The sequence below is a fragment of the Cannabis sativa genome, chromosome 9, assembly GCF_029168945.1.
Source record: "Cannabis sativa cultivar Pink pepper isolate KNU-18-1 chromosome 9, ASM2916894v1, whole genome shotgun sequence".
NCBI lineage: Eukaryota > Viridiplantae > Streptophyta > Magnoliopsida > Rosales > Cannabaceae > Cannabis > Cannabis sativa.
In genome coordinates, this window is record NC_083609.1 from 58,940,698 (window position 1) to 58,956,715 (window position 16,018).

At 27.4% G+C, this 16,018-nt stretch overlaps 1 protein-coding gene and 1 long non-coding RNA gene across 2 annotated transcripts; one reads left to right on the top strand and one right to left on the bottom strand.

The window, feature by feature from the left end:
* Positions 1-3,853: 3,853 nt before the first annotated feature.
* On the top strand, positions 3,854-5,871 carry LOC115723234 (protein VAPYRIN-like). Its single transcript, XM_030652666.2, has one exon. It carries the CDS (start codon positions 3,858-3,860, stop codon positions 5,493-5,495), a length of 1,638 nt encoding a protein of 545 aa, XP_030508526.2. The 5' UTR covers positions 3,854-3,857; the 3' UTR covers positions 5,496-5,871.
* Positions 5,872-9,104: 3,233 nt separating this feature from the next.
* On the bottom strand, positions 9,105-11,448 carry LOC115721733 (uncharacterized). Its single transcript, XR_004012664.2, has 2 exons — positions 11,147-11,448; positions 9,105-9,307 (listed from the first exon to the last, which is right to left on the bottom strand). It is a non-coding gene; the product is annotated as an uncharacterized LOC115721733 (long non-coding RNA).
* Positions 11,449-16,018: the final 4,570 nt, after the last annotated feature.

Consider the following 16,018-nt stretch of genomic DNA (forward strand, 5'->3'; position numbering starts at 1 on the left):
TTATTGGTCATGCTCTACGATTGACTATCCATAATGAATTACTAAAATGTACCAATAGTACGTAGTATTCTCTTCGGTGTTAGTTATTAGTGTAATTAAGAATCGGCTCCCATATAATTTAATAAAATAGCTCTTGAAAATATCGCTAACTAATCGTGAGACGTCACTTATAGAATGTGTTAGATACCACTCGTATTCAAAAGCAATGCTCTCATTGATAATATTCTTTAAAAGTTATTTTCTTATGTTATCAAATTCGATATTTAATTATATTAATAATGATATAAGACTAATAAAGTTGCACATTAATTAGCAGTTCGTCCACTCAGAGTAGATGTGGAGCTAGTTTGGATGGATGATTTTCCATTATTCCTTTATGATGTATTAAACTCTGATCTTCTTCAATGAAAGTTCATTTGTCAAAAAAAAAATTGAAAGTACTAGCACTAATAATATCTTTTAGTATTTCACTAATAGTATCTTTTACTATTTCTCATTATTTATTTGCTTGTTTTGTATGGTTTGTGTATGAGCTTTCTTATTTATGCTCAAGCAATTATTATGTAGTTTGCATAGCATTTTCTTATGGTTTCTGTAGTTTGTACAACTCTACATTTGAGTGTAACTTTATTTAATTTACTTTTTAAATGGTAACTTTAGAATTTGTAAAATTATTTTCTAACCATATCACACTAATACCATATATTTTTTTTGGGCATTTTTTACTTTTACACTTCAAAATATTTTTTTTTTTGTATTTTTACAAAATTCTATATAAAAATTCTTATTGCAACTAGCGCTGCAACTTAAATTGCAACAAAAAATCGTACAAAAACTCCTATTGCAACTAGCGCTGCAACCATTTTAGAAATCCAAACCGTAAATTTAAAAAAAAATTAAAAAAATAGTATTTGAGGTAATTTCCCTATTCTTTTTATTAAATGAATTATTCTATATATTATATTTTTTTTTGAATAGTTTTTATGTAGGTTGCTATGTGGATTTTGATTATAATTTAAATTATTCCGTTAATTGATATATGCGTTGTTATGTAGAATTCTATAAAGTGCAAAAAAAAAAAAAAAGTATAAAAATAAGAAAAGTCATTTTTATTATATTTTTCTTTCTTAAAGAAAACACACACAACTATAAGTATATTAGTAATAAATAGGTCATCACTGCACGATAATTTCAATTCAAACTACAGAAAAGTTGGTTATTGTCTTCTGAAATTGACACTATCCTTTTAAAATTTAAAACAAAAATGTCACTATACAACTACTTTGTACAGCAAAGTACCTAACCCTAACAGTGAACCTAAGTTAGTATATACTTTCTTTCATACTAAACAAAAAATTGAGAGACTAATGGTTAAAACTAGTTAGTCCAAAATTACATGATGTGAGCTCATTAACATCCAAAATTTGATGATAATATTAGGTAAATGTATTACTGTCATAATTATATATATAGCAGATTTCATGTAATATACTCTTAATCAACAATATAGAATAATAATTATTTATAGAAATGACTTAAAAATTAGCTAGATTTTTTTGTAGTTGATGATTAGTTGGCTTGTTCTCTAAAAATGTCACAATCAATGAAAAGGTCACTAAAGAAAGCTGAGATTGGAAATTTAATTTGAATAAGTAATAATCGATCTCCGGACTTAATTATTTAATAAGACTTAATTGTTGTTTAATTCATTAATAATTAATTAAGATATTTAGAAACAAGGTTTTAGATAATCTAATCTCTTCTCTTGCCGTATTAGCAAAGAGAAAATACAAACAAAGAGCCATTATTTGTGTTAAAAAATAATTAATACTTTTTTGTAATTATTAGTTGGCCAGGTAAACTATAATAATTAACTCTTCAGATATTAGTAATTCTCTACCAATAATTTACTATGTATAGTTTCACAAACTTTTGTCCCATTTCCAAAAAAAAAGAAAAGAATGCATTTCATTATGTACTAAGCTTTATTTTATTTATTTATTTATTTATTTTGAAACAATACTAAGCTTTTATTTGGTTTATTTTATGTACACTTACTACTCTCTCACTTTGATATACTTTTTTTTTTGGTTAATTAACAATGGCTGAATCAACTAAATTATAATTCATAGGATATAAAAATAAATTACGTTATTTTCGATAAAATTTGAAAGGTGCTTGATTAAATCTGTACTATTTTATTTATAATATATTCGATCCATACTAAATGTGTATTTTATATTATCATCCAATTCAATTTCTATAAATGTAAATTAAATTGGTTGTTTCTTTTAATATTTATTAGAAAAATATTTTTTTTTACATAACTAATAACAAAAATAAATTAATTATTGTTGTTTTACGTCTTTAGACTCTAGCAACCAATTAAAATAAAAAATTTAAAGCAAAAAGAAAAAAATTATATGTGTAAATAAGAATGAGATAGACATTTAATCTACTATGTTTTGAAATACATTAATATCATATGTATTAAATTTTTAAATACTATTTATTTATATCAAAATATCAATTGTACATATAATTTTTTAAATATATATAAATATGTATATATAGATTGAATTTGATCAATTATTTTATTCAACATTCGTATAAGTAAGAATTTTAAATTTTTCAATCTAATTCAATATTCTACAAACGCAAATAGATTGGATTGGATTAAAGTGTGCAAATTGGAATAAATTAAGTATTTTATAATACTCCTACAAAATTTAATTATAGTTAGTTAATTAATTAAATAGCCTAGCTAGCCAATGCATGTCTATGCTCTATAAAATAAATTAATGTAATAGATTATGCAAATGTGCATAGACGAGATTATTAGTTTAACATGAACACAAGTAGTTAAACATAACGACATATTGAAGATTATATACCAAGACAACTTTTATTATTAATTCTTTTGTCTACTCATCACCTATTACCCACGCACATAAACACATATACAAATATAAATATATATTCAATTATATATACATACAATTCTACAATTAAAACAAAAAAATTCTTAAAAAATAATAGTGATGTTTAGTACTATTCTATGTCATACTGTTATTAATGTGTTATCAAGTATCACGTCTTATATAATTTAATTAAAAAAATATTTTTTAAATAATATCGTTATTCAATTATAGAACGTTACTTATAGAAAATATTACCGGTACCCGGTGTCTGATAATAATGCTCTTAAACTAAAGGCTAATTAGGATTTTTACTCCCTGAATTTTGACATGTACTAAATCAGTCCCATGAACTTTTAAGGTCGTTAAAAATACCCCATGAACTATTGAGATTGTTGAATTTAAGGATTTTTTTCTAATTTTAGTAAAAAAGTCTAACAGAATGAAAGACCAGGAGCCATGATTTAGTACATGTCAAAATTCAAGGTGTATGATTTTGTAGATTTCAAAGTCTTAAGAGCATGGTTTAGTGTATAACAATTACTGAAATTAAAAAATTGAATGAAATTAGACAAAAGCGCTTAAATCTAACAATTTCAATAGTTCAAGAGGCATTTTTAACGACCTTAAAAGTTCAGAGTGTATAATTTGGTACATACCAAAATTGAAAGAGGAAAATTCTAATTAACCTAAACTAAATAATGATTAAGTGAGAGTGACTACCTTGCATAAGCTTAATTAATTAATTAACAACTGTTTTCTTAGTAATTGTATCAAAACACCGAATAGAACAAGTCAGCTTTGTTTTCTACGTCGCCACATGTCACTCTCTCAATCAAAGCCGGCTTCAAATTCTTCTTTATATAAATTACTCTCATCACCCAAATCTTCAACCCTTTCATTATTATTTCAATCCAAAACCCAACAAAGAAAATCACAATGAATAGGTTGATAAGCTTAGAACCCTCAAATCTAGTAACCATAAGAGTAGAGCATGGCCAAAAATGTCATGGAAAAATCACCTTAAACAATGTTATGTACACTATGCCTGTGGCCTTCAGATTCCAACCACTCATCAAAACCCGTTACTCTATCAAACCCCAATCAGGGATTATTCCACCTCTCGAGAAATTAACGGTCGAGATCGTTTATCATCTCAATCCGGGATCCGACGTTCCAGATTTGTTTCCTTATTCCAATGATTCTTTTCTGTTACACAGCGTTGTGGTCCCGGGTGCAACCGCTAAAGACTACTCAAACTCATACGACGCCGTTCCGAACGATTGGTTTACAGCTAAGAAAAAACAAGTGTTTACTGATAGTGGTATTAAGGTTATGTTTGTTGGCTCGGCTGTTCTGGCTCGGCTCGTGGCTCACGGCTCCATGGATGAGATTCGTGATGTTTTGGAAAAGAGTGATTCTTCTTGGAGAGCCGCTGATTCTGTTGACAATGAGGGGAATAGCTTACTTCACTTGGCTATATCGCAAAGCCGAGCTGATCTTGTTCAGCTCATTCTCGAGTTCGATCCCGATGTCGAGGCTCCGAGCCGGCTCGGGTATAGCCCGATCGAGGCTGCCGTGGAGTCCGGGGAAGCGTTGATTGTTGAGCTTTTGTTGGCTAGGAAAGCGAGCACGAATAGGTCGGCGAATTCGACTGCGGGTCCTATCCATTTGGCCGCCAGAGGCGGCCATATGGATGTTTTAAGGCTTTTGATTTTGAAAGGAGCTGATGTTGACGCCCTGACTAAGGACGGCAACACAGCTTTACATCTCGCTGTTGCTGAGCAGCGGCGAGATTGTGTGAGACTTTTGCTTGCAAATGGGGCTAACCCGAATGTTCGCGATACTTTTGATGGGGATGCGCCGTTGCATGTTGCAGCGGCGCTTGGTGATGAGTATTTAGTAAAGCTTTTGCTTCAAAAAGGCGCGAATAAGGATGTTAGGAACCGCGTTGGCCGTACGGCCTACGATATGGCAGCCGAGAACGGCCACACTAAACTTTTTGATGCTCTTAAGCTCGGGGATAGCCTTAGTCTTGCGTCGAGAAAAGGGGAAGTAAGGACTATGTTGAGACTTATAGAGCATGGCGCGGCCATCAACGGCCGCGACCAGCATGGTTGGACGGCTCTCCACCGAGCCTGTTTCAAAGGTCGGGTGGAGGCCGTTCGAGCTCTGCTCGAAAAAGGAGTTGATGTGGATGCTAAGGATGAAGACGGGTACACCGCGCTACACTGCGCGGTGGAGTCTGGCCACGCAGACGTGATAGAGTTGGTGGTAAAGAAAGGCGAAGCGGATGTGGAAGCTCGGACGAATAAGGGCGTTACTCCGCTACAAATCGCGGAGTCGTTCGGTTATAGCGGGATCACTAGGGTGCTAATTCAAGGTGGTGCTATAAGAGATTATAAAAGTAATAACAATAATAAGAATAATAATAATGATAGTGAGATTTCAAAAAAGATGATGATTGTTTCAATGGAAGAAGATCAAGGGTTGAAGAAGAAGAAGAAAAGCAGGATTATTAGAGGAAGAGCAGCTCGTGGAAGCTTTGATAGGTCAACAGCTTCGGTCATGGTTTAATGGTGTGTGGGTTGTGGTGTTTGAACAGAAATGTATAATCATTCGGTTTCTTTTTTTTTTTTTTGGTCATGATATTCTTGAGAGTCTCTTGTTAATTTGAACCTCATATGGACATTTTGTTTATGGTACTTTTCAAATTTTGTAGAGAATTTTTTCTTTTTTCTTTTTAATGCTAGTGAATAATAATGTATTATTAATTACTTTTTTTTTTCGCTTTGGTCAATGTTAATTACAAATACATAGTTTAGCGAATGATCACTCTCAAAATACTGTTTTTATAATAGTAGTAATCTTTAAGAATACACAAATATACTAGAATTTATATGAAATTAAATAAAAATAAATTTAGCTCAAGAGTGAATCAACCATGAATCTTTATTGAATCTTTATTGATTGAATAGTTAATAGTATACAATGAGATATGTCTAAAAATATAACTCAAAACAATGAATAATTACGAAAAAAAAATATCTCAGGAAAATCAATTTAAAAGTAATACTTTCATTACATCCCGCCACACACACATCTAATATTTGACTCTCTCTTTAAATTTGACTGTGAAATTTAAATTATGAGCATTAGAAATTACTTGAGTGAGTAAAGGCACTACTATTTATAGTTGTTGGTGGGACTCTTTTTAATTAGTAGGTGTCAAAGCCAATTGTTCTTTGAATATGACTAGTGATAAGATAGAACTACTAACTTGACAGATTAAGTGAGTTTAATCTCAATATATTGTGAGATATTAAATGTAAAGAATTTGAGAATAAGTAGCCAATACCATATATATACAACTATCCGTACGTGTTAACAAAGAAAAAATGTTATCTTAATGCACTAAAATGAAATATCTCAAGTATCTAATCTTACATGGTGGTGCGTTGTGAGTTGAGTTGGTTGGTTAGTGTGGTGTTATATGGCCTATTTGACTGAGCTGTTTTATTTTAGAGAACAATGGAGCTCATAATTAATTTGTATAATTCTAATAAGCAGTGTCACGAACGTCTTAAAAGAAGCGATTTAGTCTGCGATCTAACCTAATTTTCATTTGATAATTTTGTTTCTTTTTTATTTTTTTGCAGCAACTATTCTAATATAAGTGGTGCTTTGTGAGTAGTTAACGATTTTTTATATTATTACCGATATTAGATTGCATTAATAACAATGTGATATGGTATCTCTTGTATTGCTTAATATTTGAACCTTTCTCACTGATCTATATATTATATATGTAAGATATAGTGTTATAAGGCATCATGAGTTTATGATTCAATATATAGGGTTGGTATTCACCATTATAATCCCCTACTTCAGTGTTATTCAACTCATTCTTCTATTTTACTAATGTTTCTCGGTGGGCCTGAACTAAGCAGGCTAATGGGGCTAGGGCCCAACTTGCCTAGGAATCCAAATATATTCTTTCTTTAATAATTTTTAAAAATACTATTTATATTTTTTAATAAAGGTCTCATAACTTTTTTTTTTCTCTTAAGGCCAACCAAATCTCAAGATCAACATAAAAATAGTTCAATTTTCTACATTGATCTTAACTTGTTTTACAATTGTATCTTTAGCTCTAGAGCATTGATCCCAATAGATATTTTTTCTATTTTGCCAAATTTAACACACAATAGCAGTCGTAGCTGCCGCGAAAACCTGCTTCTTGAACCGCTGCCTTGGGATCCACCTTAGCAGCTGGTTCAAGGTCTTTGCCAAACTCCGCCAAAGTTTGATCTGCTTGAAATTCAACTTAATCAAATAACCTCTATTCACCAAATGAAGGTCTAATAAATCAAGTATCCAACAACTATAAAACTATATTTTATAAAAGTCAAATAAAAAACATGTAAATTTGGTGATATTTTGGATGTTACAAACCTGTAACCAGATTTGTACAATCCAAAAATATTATTTACCAACCCCAATTTGTCACATTTTTCATTTAATCTAAAGATTATATTTTATATAAATTAATACAACATTGGGCACATGCTTTATTTTTTTTAGTTTTGTCATTATTGTTAACTACAAACTTTTTCATGGCTTTTGATCTTCAAACGAATCAATAAAGATGCTGCCAAATAAAATTATTTTTATGTTTAGAATTTTGTGCATTTTTTGTTTTTTATTTTTTTAAAAAGAAGGATTTTGTACTTGAAATATTTTAAAAATACCATTTTTCTAGGTTCAATACTATAAAATAAATAAAATTATATTATGTTCAGAATTTCGTGCATTTGTATTTTTTGTACCCTTTTTTCTGAAAAGGAGGATTTTGTACTTTGAAATCTTTTAAAAATACCACTTCTGTATATTTACCATATTATGAATAAATTAAGGGGCCCTTCTACAATAAATATCAAATTATTTGCTATTTTTGCAAATTACAAGAGACAATTTCTTGTACAATATTTCAGCCAAACAAATAATTGGTAGAAATAGTCTAACACATATTATATATTTTTCTATTTCTTGTACAATTATTTTTCGATAATTAATCTTCAAGGATTTGATTTGAGTTGTGTGAAGAAGATTTGTGAGTAGCAAAATGTAACAATCAGAGGTTGGCAAGAACAGATATGAAAGTCACCTTATGTCAATATCCATATATACTACCAATACCAACCATTATATATATAAATATAAAAAAAGTCCACACCTACTCACAAGTCTTTTACTTACAAACCCAAAATTCTATGTTTGAATATTATTTATTTTTTGTGTAATGTTAATTGGAGCCTATAAAATATTTTTCAACGTAATGCCGTGACAGCTCTCTCTAAACTCATCATATCATATTATATATATATAAAATACATTTTATGTATAACTTGTTCCATATCTGAATCAAAATTATCATGCAAGTTACAATTAATCTTTATTTTAAAATAATAATAATAATAATAATAATAATAATAATAATCTCACTTTAGCTATATATATGTTTGAATTGATTAATGTTAAATGATTGTGTTTGAGTTAGACATGTAAGGCAGTTTCCCAAATACTCCAACCTAAATCTATGTATAGACTAGACATTTTATTAATCCATGTCCTTCCTACTACTATTCTTACTATAAATTATTTTAGAAAAAATTTGTAATTGGTGGCTTTTTTTTTAGATGTTGTAAGTGGTGTTTTGGTAAATCTTTTTTATTTTTGTATTTAGGAAAAAAAGTTTAGTTTTTTGTTTTTTTTACATGATTGTGTACATTCATGTATTGGTGCAATTTTTTACTGTTTCGGTATTTAGAAGAATTTTTTAGTCTAATTTTATATATATTATAATTATTTAAGACATCCCGTAAATTTTGAAAAAATTCAGAATAATTTATAATATAGAATTTAATATTCAAACTGTCTATTTTATATGCATATAAAATAAAAAAGTCACGCGTTTAATAGATTTTTTAAATTTTATTTTTAACGTAAAATTTTTTTAAATTTCTCAAAATTTTATAGACTATTTTAAATAACTACAATATATATAATCATAATATTTTTTTTAAATACTCAAACAGATAATCATCGATACACATTTTTCATTGTAGAATTTTCTAAAACTAGTTTGAAGTTGAAAATATTAAGGGTGTATAGGTCTTTTTAGAATGCACTTAAAATTTTGGTGAATTTTGTTTAAATAAAAACAAACGGCCAATAGATTTGCAGATGGTGGTGTGGCTCCTCTACCAATATGACCAACTTACTTACACGTGGACCAAGTGGTGGTGGGCCCAATCAAGCAGATACTTGTCATTTGTCAATAACCGCGCGTGCTCACAGACTCGTCATTAGAGTCTGGGCATTCGTACCTGAAATGTCAGAGTATTGGTCAGCAAAATATAGGGAGGCACAAATCTGTGTTGATGTGCGTGCCCTGCCAAAATGTGCCACGTGTACGGTTCCATGCAAAGACAAGTGTCATCACCGACGCTCTCAGCTCTTGTGAAAGTCACGCGCAAGAAACACGCGCGGGGATTCAATTGAAAGAATCTAACCCATTTCAGGGTCAGGATTCAGATTGATTAAATATAAAAACTAAAAACAAAAGTGCTTGAGAAAATGAGGTTTTGTGTCTCAACGACCGACACGTTTAACTCTAGTTAAATATTTTTATAACAATTATTAAATTAAAATATAATAATTAATACAGTAGAAACTCCTCTAATTTGTTATAAAAAAATTAAGTACTAATTTAGGCCAGTTATAAATAAGAATGACCTCTAAATTGTAATTAATTATACATTTTTTAAGTCACGTATTACTAAAATATACCTCTATATAAGAATAATTACATCTTAATAAAATATATATATATTTTGTAAATTTATTTATGTAAAATTAATAATTTTATTTTAAATTATAATACATGTATGAATATTATATTTACTCTAAAATATTTTTATTATGATATAGTATTAATGATTATTTATTCTTATTATTGTTACGTTGATATTTTTTGATTTTTTAATTTTTTTTCTAGTGTAACTCTATTTAGTTATAACCTCTCAATTAGAATATAATTTATTTGGTCCCAAGTGTATTCTTGGATAGAGGTTCTACTGTATTTATATGATTTAATACAAATTTTTTTAAAAAAATATCATTAATCAATCTTACAGTGTCATTTTTATAAAGTATTAAATAATATTAGTATTCAATAACAATGTTCTCGTAAGAAAAGAATAATATTAAGTATCAGTGATACCTAACACCTTTTATAAATAGTGTCCTAAATTATTTTTTTAAGATATATAAGACTTGATATTTAATTATATTAATAACAATATAATATTAAAAAATATGCTAATTACTAATAATATTTTTTAACATTCCTCATAAAAAAAAATTTACTTTTTTTCATTAATGCCAAACACATTTACTAAAAAAACTTATAACTTTTAGCTTTTTTAAAGTATATAAAGATTTACCAAATTGCCCTTAGTATTTCTTTACTCATTAGTTAAATTATTATTGTTATGGGCTATATTCACACATTCTTTCCCAAAAATAGAAAGATCTGTATACAGATTTTCATTAATTGACAGATATATTTATTTCATTTGGTGTGTGAATGAATGGGTTAAGTTCCAATTATTCCTATTTGATCTTTTAATTCTTTTCTTTTCTCTTTTCACATTAAATCAAATAAATAAAGACAAAACTAATAATTAGGTGGTGTTGTTAAAGAGAATAGATCTTACATATCTTCACCGACACAATTTTCCAGCTCAAATTTTCATCTTAAACTCTCAAAAGGCAACTAAAATTCTCATAAATATACCTTCATACAGCCAATATTAGCCCTTTTATCTTTTTCTTTTTTAATAAATTTAATATTTGGGGATTTTTTTTCTTCTTTCCAATTATATTCTCATTATTAATTATGACATAATAAAAACTAAAAAAATGCATGTGCCTAGTTATAGCAACGATCTATCATTATTATCAACCTCTGCAATTTTATTTTATTTTATTTTTAAGTAATTCTTCTTTGTAAAATTTTTACTTGTGAAAAATAAAACTTACCATTAATATAAACTATAGTAATAATATTTTACTTTTTTTAAAAACATGCCTAATATTAACCTAATTAATATAGATCTAATAATATATATAATTATTATGTGAATAAAAATTAAAAGATGAACCTGGTTGAGGATGATTTCAGTGATGAAGCTTTGATTGTTGGTGATTCTGAGCTTTAATAATAAATAAATAAAAGTCTAATAAAGAGGACTCTATTACAGATGAACTCCATAGAAGAAAGCTTAAAATTATAAAATTTTATTTTAAGAAGAAAAAAAAGACTGCTGTGAAGAGATTGGCAGCCTAAGCTAATAGAGAGGAAATGAATTGATTTATAGAAAAAATTGAAGATGATTCATTTTGAATAATTCACTTGAAAAGACTAAATTACCCTCCCACCAAGAAAATTGAATTAGTTATTTTAAACATAATAATAATAATAATAAGCTATTTGGATTTTTATTTTTTATTTTTTAACTAACAGCTAGCCTTTTTTTTTTTTTTTTTAAATTAACTAACAGCTAGCCTTGAAGATTATAAAACACATGAAATTAAAAGTTGTAATTATGACAGTTTTGACTAGAGAATTGCTTAAATAATTTTGTATGTATATTTATGATAATTAATTTTTGGGGGTAGTTGAGAAAGTAGTGGTGAGTGGTCATCATTTAATAGTATAAATTTCATCTTGGAAAAATGACAAGTGGAAAGTACTCATTCATACTCCTCTCTCTTTGCCTAAAAACCATTAACTATTAATTTAATTAAATTTTAAATTTTTGTGACATATCTAGGGATACTAGATACGAGTACCTAATAATAATACTCTTTTTTACTAAACTTTCTTTTTCTAATGTAAACTAAACTAATTTAATTACTCACTAATCATAAAATTTTACCTCTAAATTTAATAATTTTAAGCACCTTACCTTAAGAAGGTTGGGCCTGGACTAAGGCAGGCTATGCCCGTACCTTGGTCCCATCCAGGCCAAGGATCAAAAAAAATATATTTTTTATTTAAAATTATATATATTTTTAATAATTTTTGAAAATACCACATATTTTTTAAATAATAGGCTCAATAATTTTTTTCTCCTAAGGTCACCCAATCTCAAGCCAGCTAAATCAAATAACAAAACTTATTAACACATTTTTGTTTTTTTGGGTTAATATACAAACTTAAATTATGATTTTGTGTTGAGTAAATCATTTGCATGATTCATAAATATATATAGTGGTTCAATTAATTATAAATACTATAATTCGGGATTATTTTAGGTAACATTAAACAGCATCATCACATTCAAAGTTAAAACAAGCTCAGAGCACTACAAATTGTTCACAACATTGTGAAAGAACTACATTAAAAAAAATGCATAGGTTTTTGTTAAACCAAATAAAATAGACCACAACAACTATTAGAGCAATTAACACTTGATATTCAAATATGAGTCACTATTAGAAGTTAGAAGTAGGGATGCACACGGCCCGAAAAATTAACGGAGAGTGTTCCTCCCATCTCATCCTTGATAAGGATTTAATCCTCATCGCTTATTTTTTATGGGAGATGGAGCAGAAAATTCCCTAATAAAGACAGAAAAAGAGTGAAGAATCCCCTAATAAAAAATAAAATTTATAATAAAAATATAAATATATAAAAATATTGAATTACATAAAAATTAACATATTAAACGTTAATTATTATTTAATAAACTAATTATTATTCAAAACACAACTTAAAATTTATAAAAAAGATATTAATATACTAAAAAAAATACAAATATAAATTATAAATTATAAATTATTATTAGAAATATAAAATAAAATACTAAATGGGTCTCCGTCGAGAGGGAGTATCATCCCCATTCCTGTCCCGTTTAACATTTAGGAAAAAAATAACTCTTGTTTCCGTCTCGTTTTTCATTTAAACAGAAATTCTTACCCATAAGGGGTGGGTTCCCACATGACTATTTCCATAAAAAATGTGTCCTAATTACAAGTCTTAAATGTATGAAAATATTTACCAAATTATTATTCATTAAGTTATAAAAGGAAATGAGATTAATAAGAAAAATCATACTATGCTAATATGCTATACCTGGATTTCTATTTGTGTTTAGATTTTTTTTTTTATTATTATTATTTATTTTAAATAATGCTTTTCAATTTTATGTGTGTCTTTTGTGGTCTTTGTATTGTATTGTACCCATGTGATGTGAGCATTCTCATCTAATTGGAATCCATTCAAATTTGTCGTTTACAATCTAATGATCAGATTTCAGACCATTACAAAAACAAAAATTACTAATGTAAAAAAAATACCCTTTTTCCCCATGGTTTTTATTTTATTATACTTTATTTGTTATATAATTTTTCATTTTTAAAAGCAATAAATTTTAGAGATTTTATTTATTAGTCAATACTATAAATCTAGATCTAGACCACTTACCAAAGTATTTGCATATATTATTATTTATAATGCTTAAAAACAAAATACATTGCCATTTTTGAAGTGAAGTATGTATAGAATAATAATTTACACAAAAATACATTGCTACAATATCATAGTCCAACAGATTCATAGTGACCTTGTTTTGTCAACTCACCAAAGGAAAATGACAACTTAAGGTAGGTGTCACCACACACTATTATTTTTCTGAAATTTAAAATATATATAATTCGATATTAAATTGTACAAATAACCAAATAATAATATGATACATTTAAATAATATTTGAGCTCATACTACTAATTCTTTTTAACATAATATATATTTATAAAATGTAATAGTGAAAACATTTACGAAATCAAAATACTATTCGAAACAATATTTAGTTGCAACACCATATTTAAAAAAAAATTATGTTACAATTCTCTATAAGTTTGATTTTTTTTATTTGGTCTAGCTTCCCATTCAAGATTGCAAAAATGTACTTGTTGAAGAAATATTTTTGTTTTCTTCATTAAACGACAAGGAAATGAAGTGACACGGAATTTATTAAATTTGACTTCCTTTCAAATTTCATAAGCAACTGTTTGTTCATGACTCCATTAACAAGATTACGAATAATTTCATTACCATCACGAGAAAGATCACTTCCCTCACATTTCTCCAAAAATGTCCTAAAGTTTCTTCACCAAATTATAGTACCGAATCATCTCTAAAGATCTGAGTCAAACTAGGCATATCCCAAACATGAATACCCCTAAAACCACGAGATGAACACTTGATAGAGAGACCCAATCTTCAATGAAATAAATTAACCCGTATTATAATTTAATAAAACCAAAACTACTACCTTGATAGTTATTTTAGTTTAGAATAACCTTAACATGAAAAAGTGGGAAAGTGATGCCCCTAAAAACCTACTTAAATATAAATATATACATATATTTATAAAATGTAAGAATCAAAATAATTAATTAATATATAAATAAAATCACATTTTTGTCTTCCATTTTCTCCAACCCCTAATGGCAACCATGATTATTATTATTAACATGTACACACACACATGTCCATCACTTGATCTTAATTTTTAAGTTAACAAAATTGTGGTCCCCATCTCCTCTCCTCACCTACCCTCCCATCAAATAGCATTATAGTATAGCATGTATTTTTGTTCATGTTTTCAATTTCAATGTTTCACTAATAAAATATAGTATAGCATAAATTAGCTAGAAAAGTATTTGATAACAACTTTCCACACCATACACTAATACTGTATATATCAATCTTATGATATTAAGATTTATACTTAGTATGGTGTTGAATATTCTTTCATTTATTTGATCCCGAAATTTAAATATATATATATATTTTTTTTTTTGTTAAACAATATTTAAGTTTAAAATTTCATTATATATTTGTATTAAGCATGAGTTCTCCTCACTCTTAATGTTTTTTTTTTATAAATTAATTTTGATTTTTTATAAAAAATTATTATTTTGTAAAATCGAATTAAAATTTTTGCTAAATAATATAAAAAAAAATACACTTTAATTTGTTTTGGCATCCAGAATTTTAGTTTATTTTTCTTTCATAGTTTAAGACATCCTGTAAAATTTTAACAGATTAAAAAATTGAATACGCCAAAAACTAAGTTTAAACAGTCTATTTCATACTTGTATAAAATAAAAGAATCACGTATGTAACAGATTATTTGAACCATGTTATCGACATATTAAATTTCTTAAAATTTTATAAAATGTCATAAATAATTACAATGTTTACTACTAAGAAAAAAATTAGAATTAAAAAATTTCTCAAATGCAAAAAGAAATAGGATTTTTTCATTTTTATACTTCAAAATAGTTTTTTTGTATTTTTATGAAATTCTACATAGAAAACTCTATTACAACTAGCCCTACAACCTAAAAATTGCAACAAAAAATCGTATGGAAACCAGTGACGGACCCAGGATTTTTACTTTGTGGGGGCTTATTTATCGTAAAAAAATATTTATAGCTACATTATAATCACTCTTACTAAATTTATCTAATTTAGTGGGGGCTTTTCTACTATTTTGGCCTATAATTATTAAATTAAAAAATTTACATTTAATTTTTTAAAAGACAATATTTTTGTTCGTGGGGGCTATAGCCCCCCACATCACTTTTAATGGGTCCGTCCCTGATGGAAACCCTTACTTCAACTAGCGCTGCAACCATTTTAAAAATTCAAATCGTAAATTTGAAAAAAAAAAATTAAAAAAATAATATATGAAGTAATTCTTCAAATAAATAAGGGATGCATCGTCGGTATACTTATTGTATAGAAACTACCTAAAAAAATTTATATATATTTAAGTATTTAACAACTTATATATTAGAATCAAAATTAATGAATAAATTTATTTTTTTGTTGTGAAATTAAAAATTTATTAAAAAAAGAAAAGAAAATAGTTAATAAAGTAGTATTATTAAGTATGTAATTAATTAAAAAAATGTATTAGGGGTAGGAGGAGTGGGGCCCACAGAGCCAAATACCAATC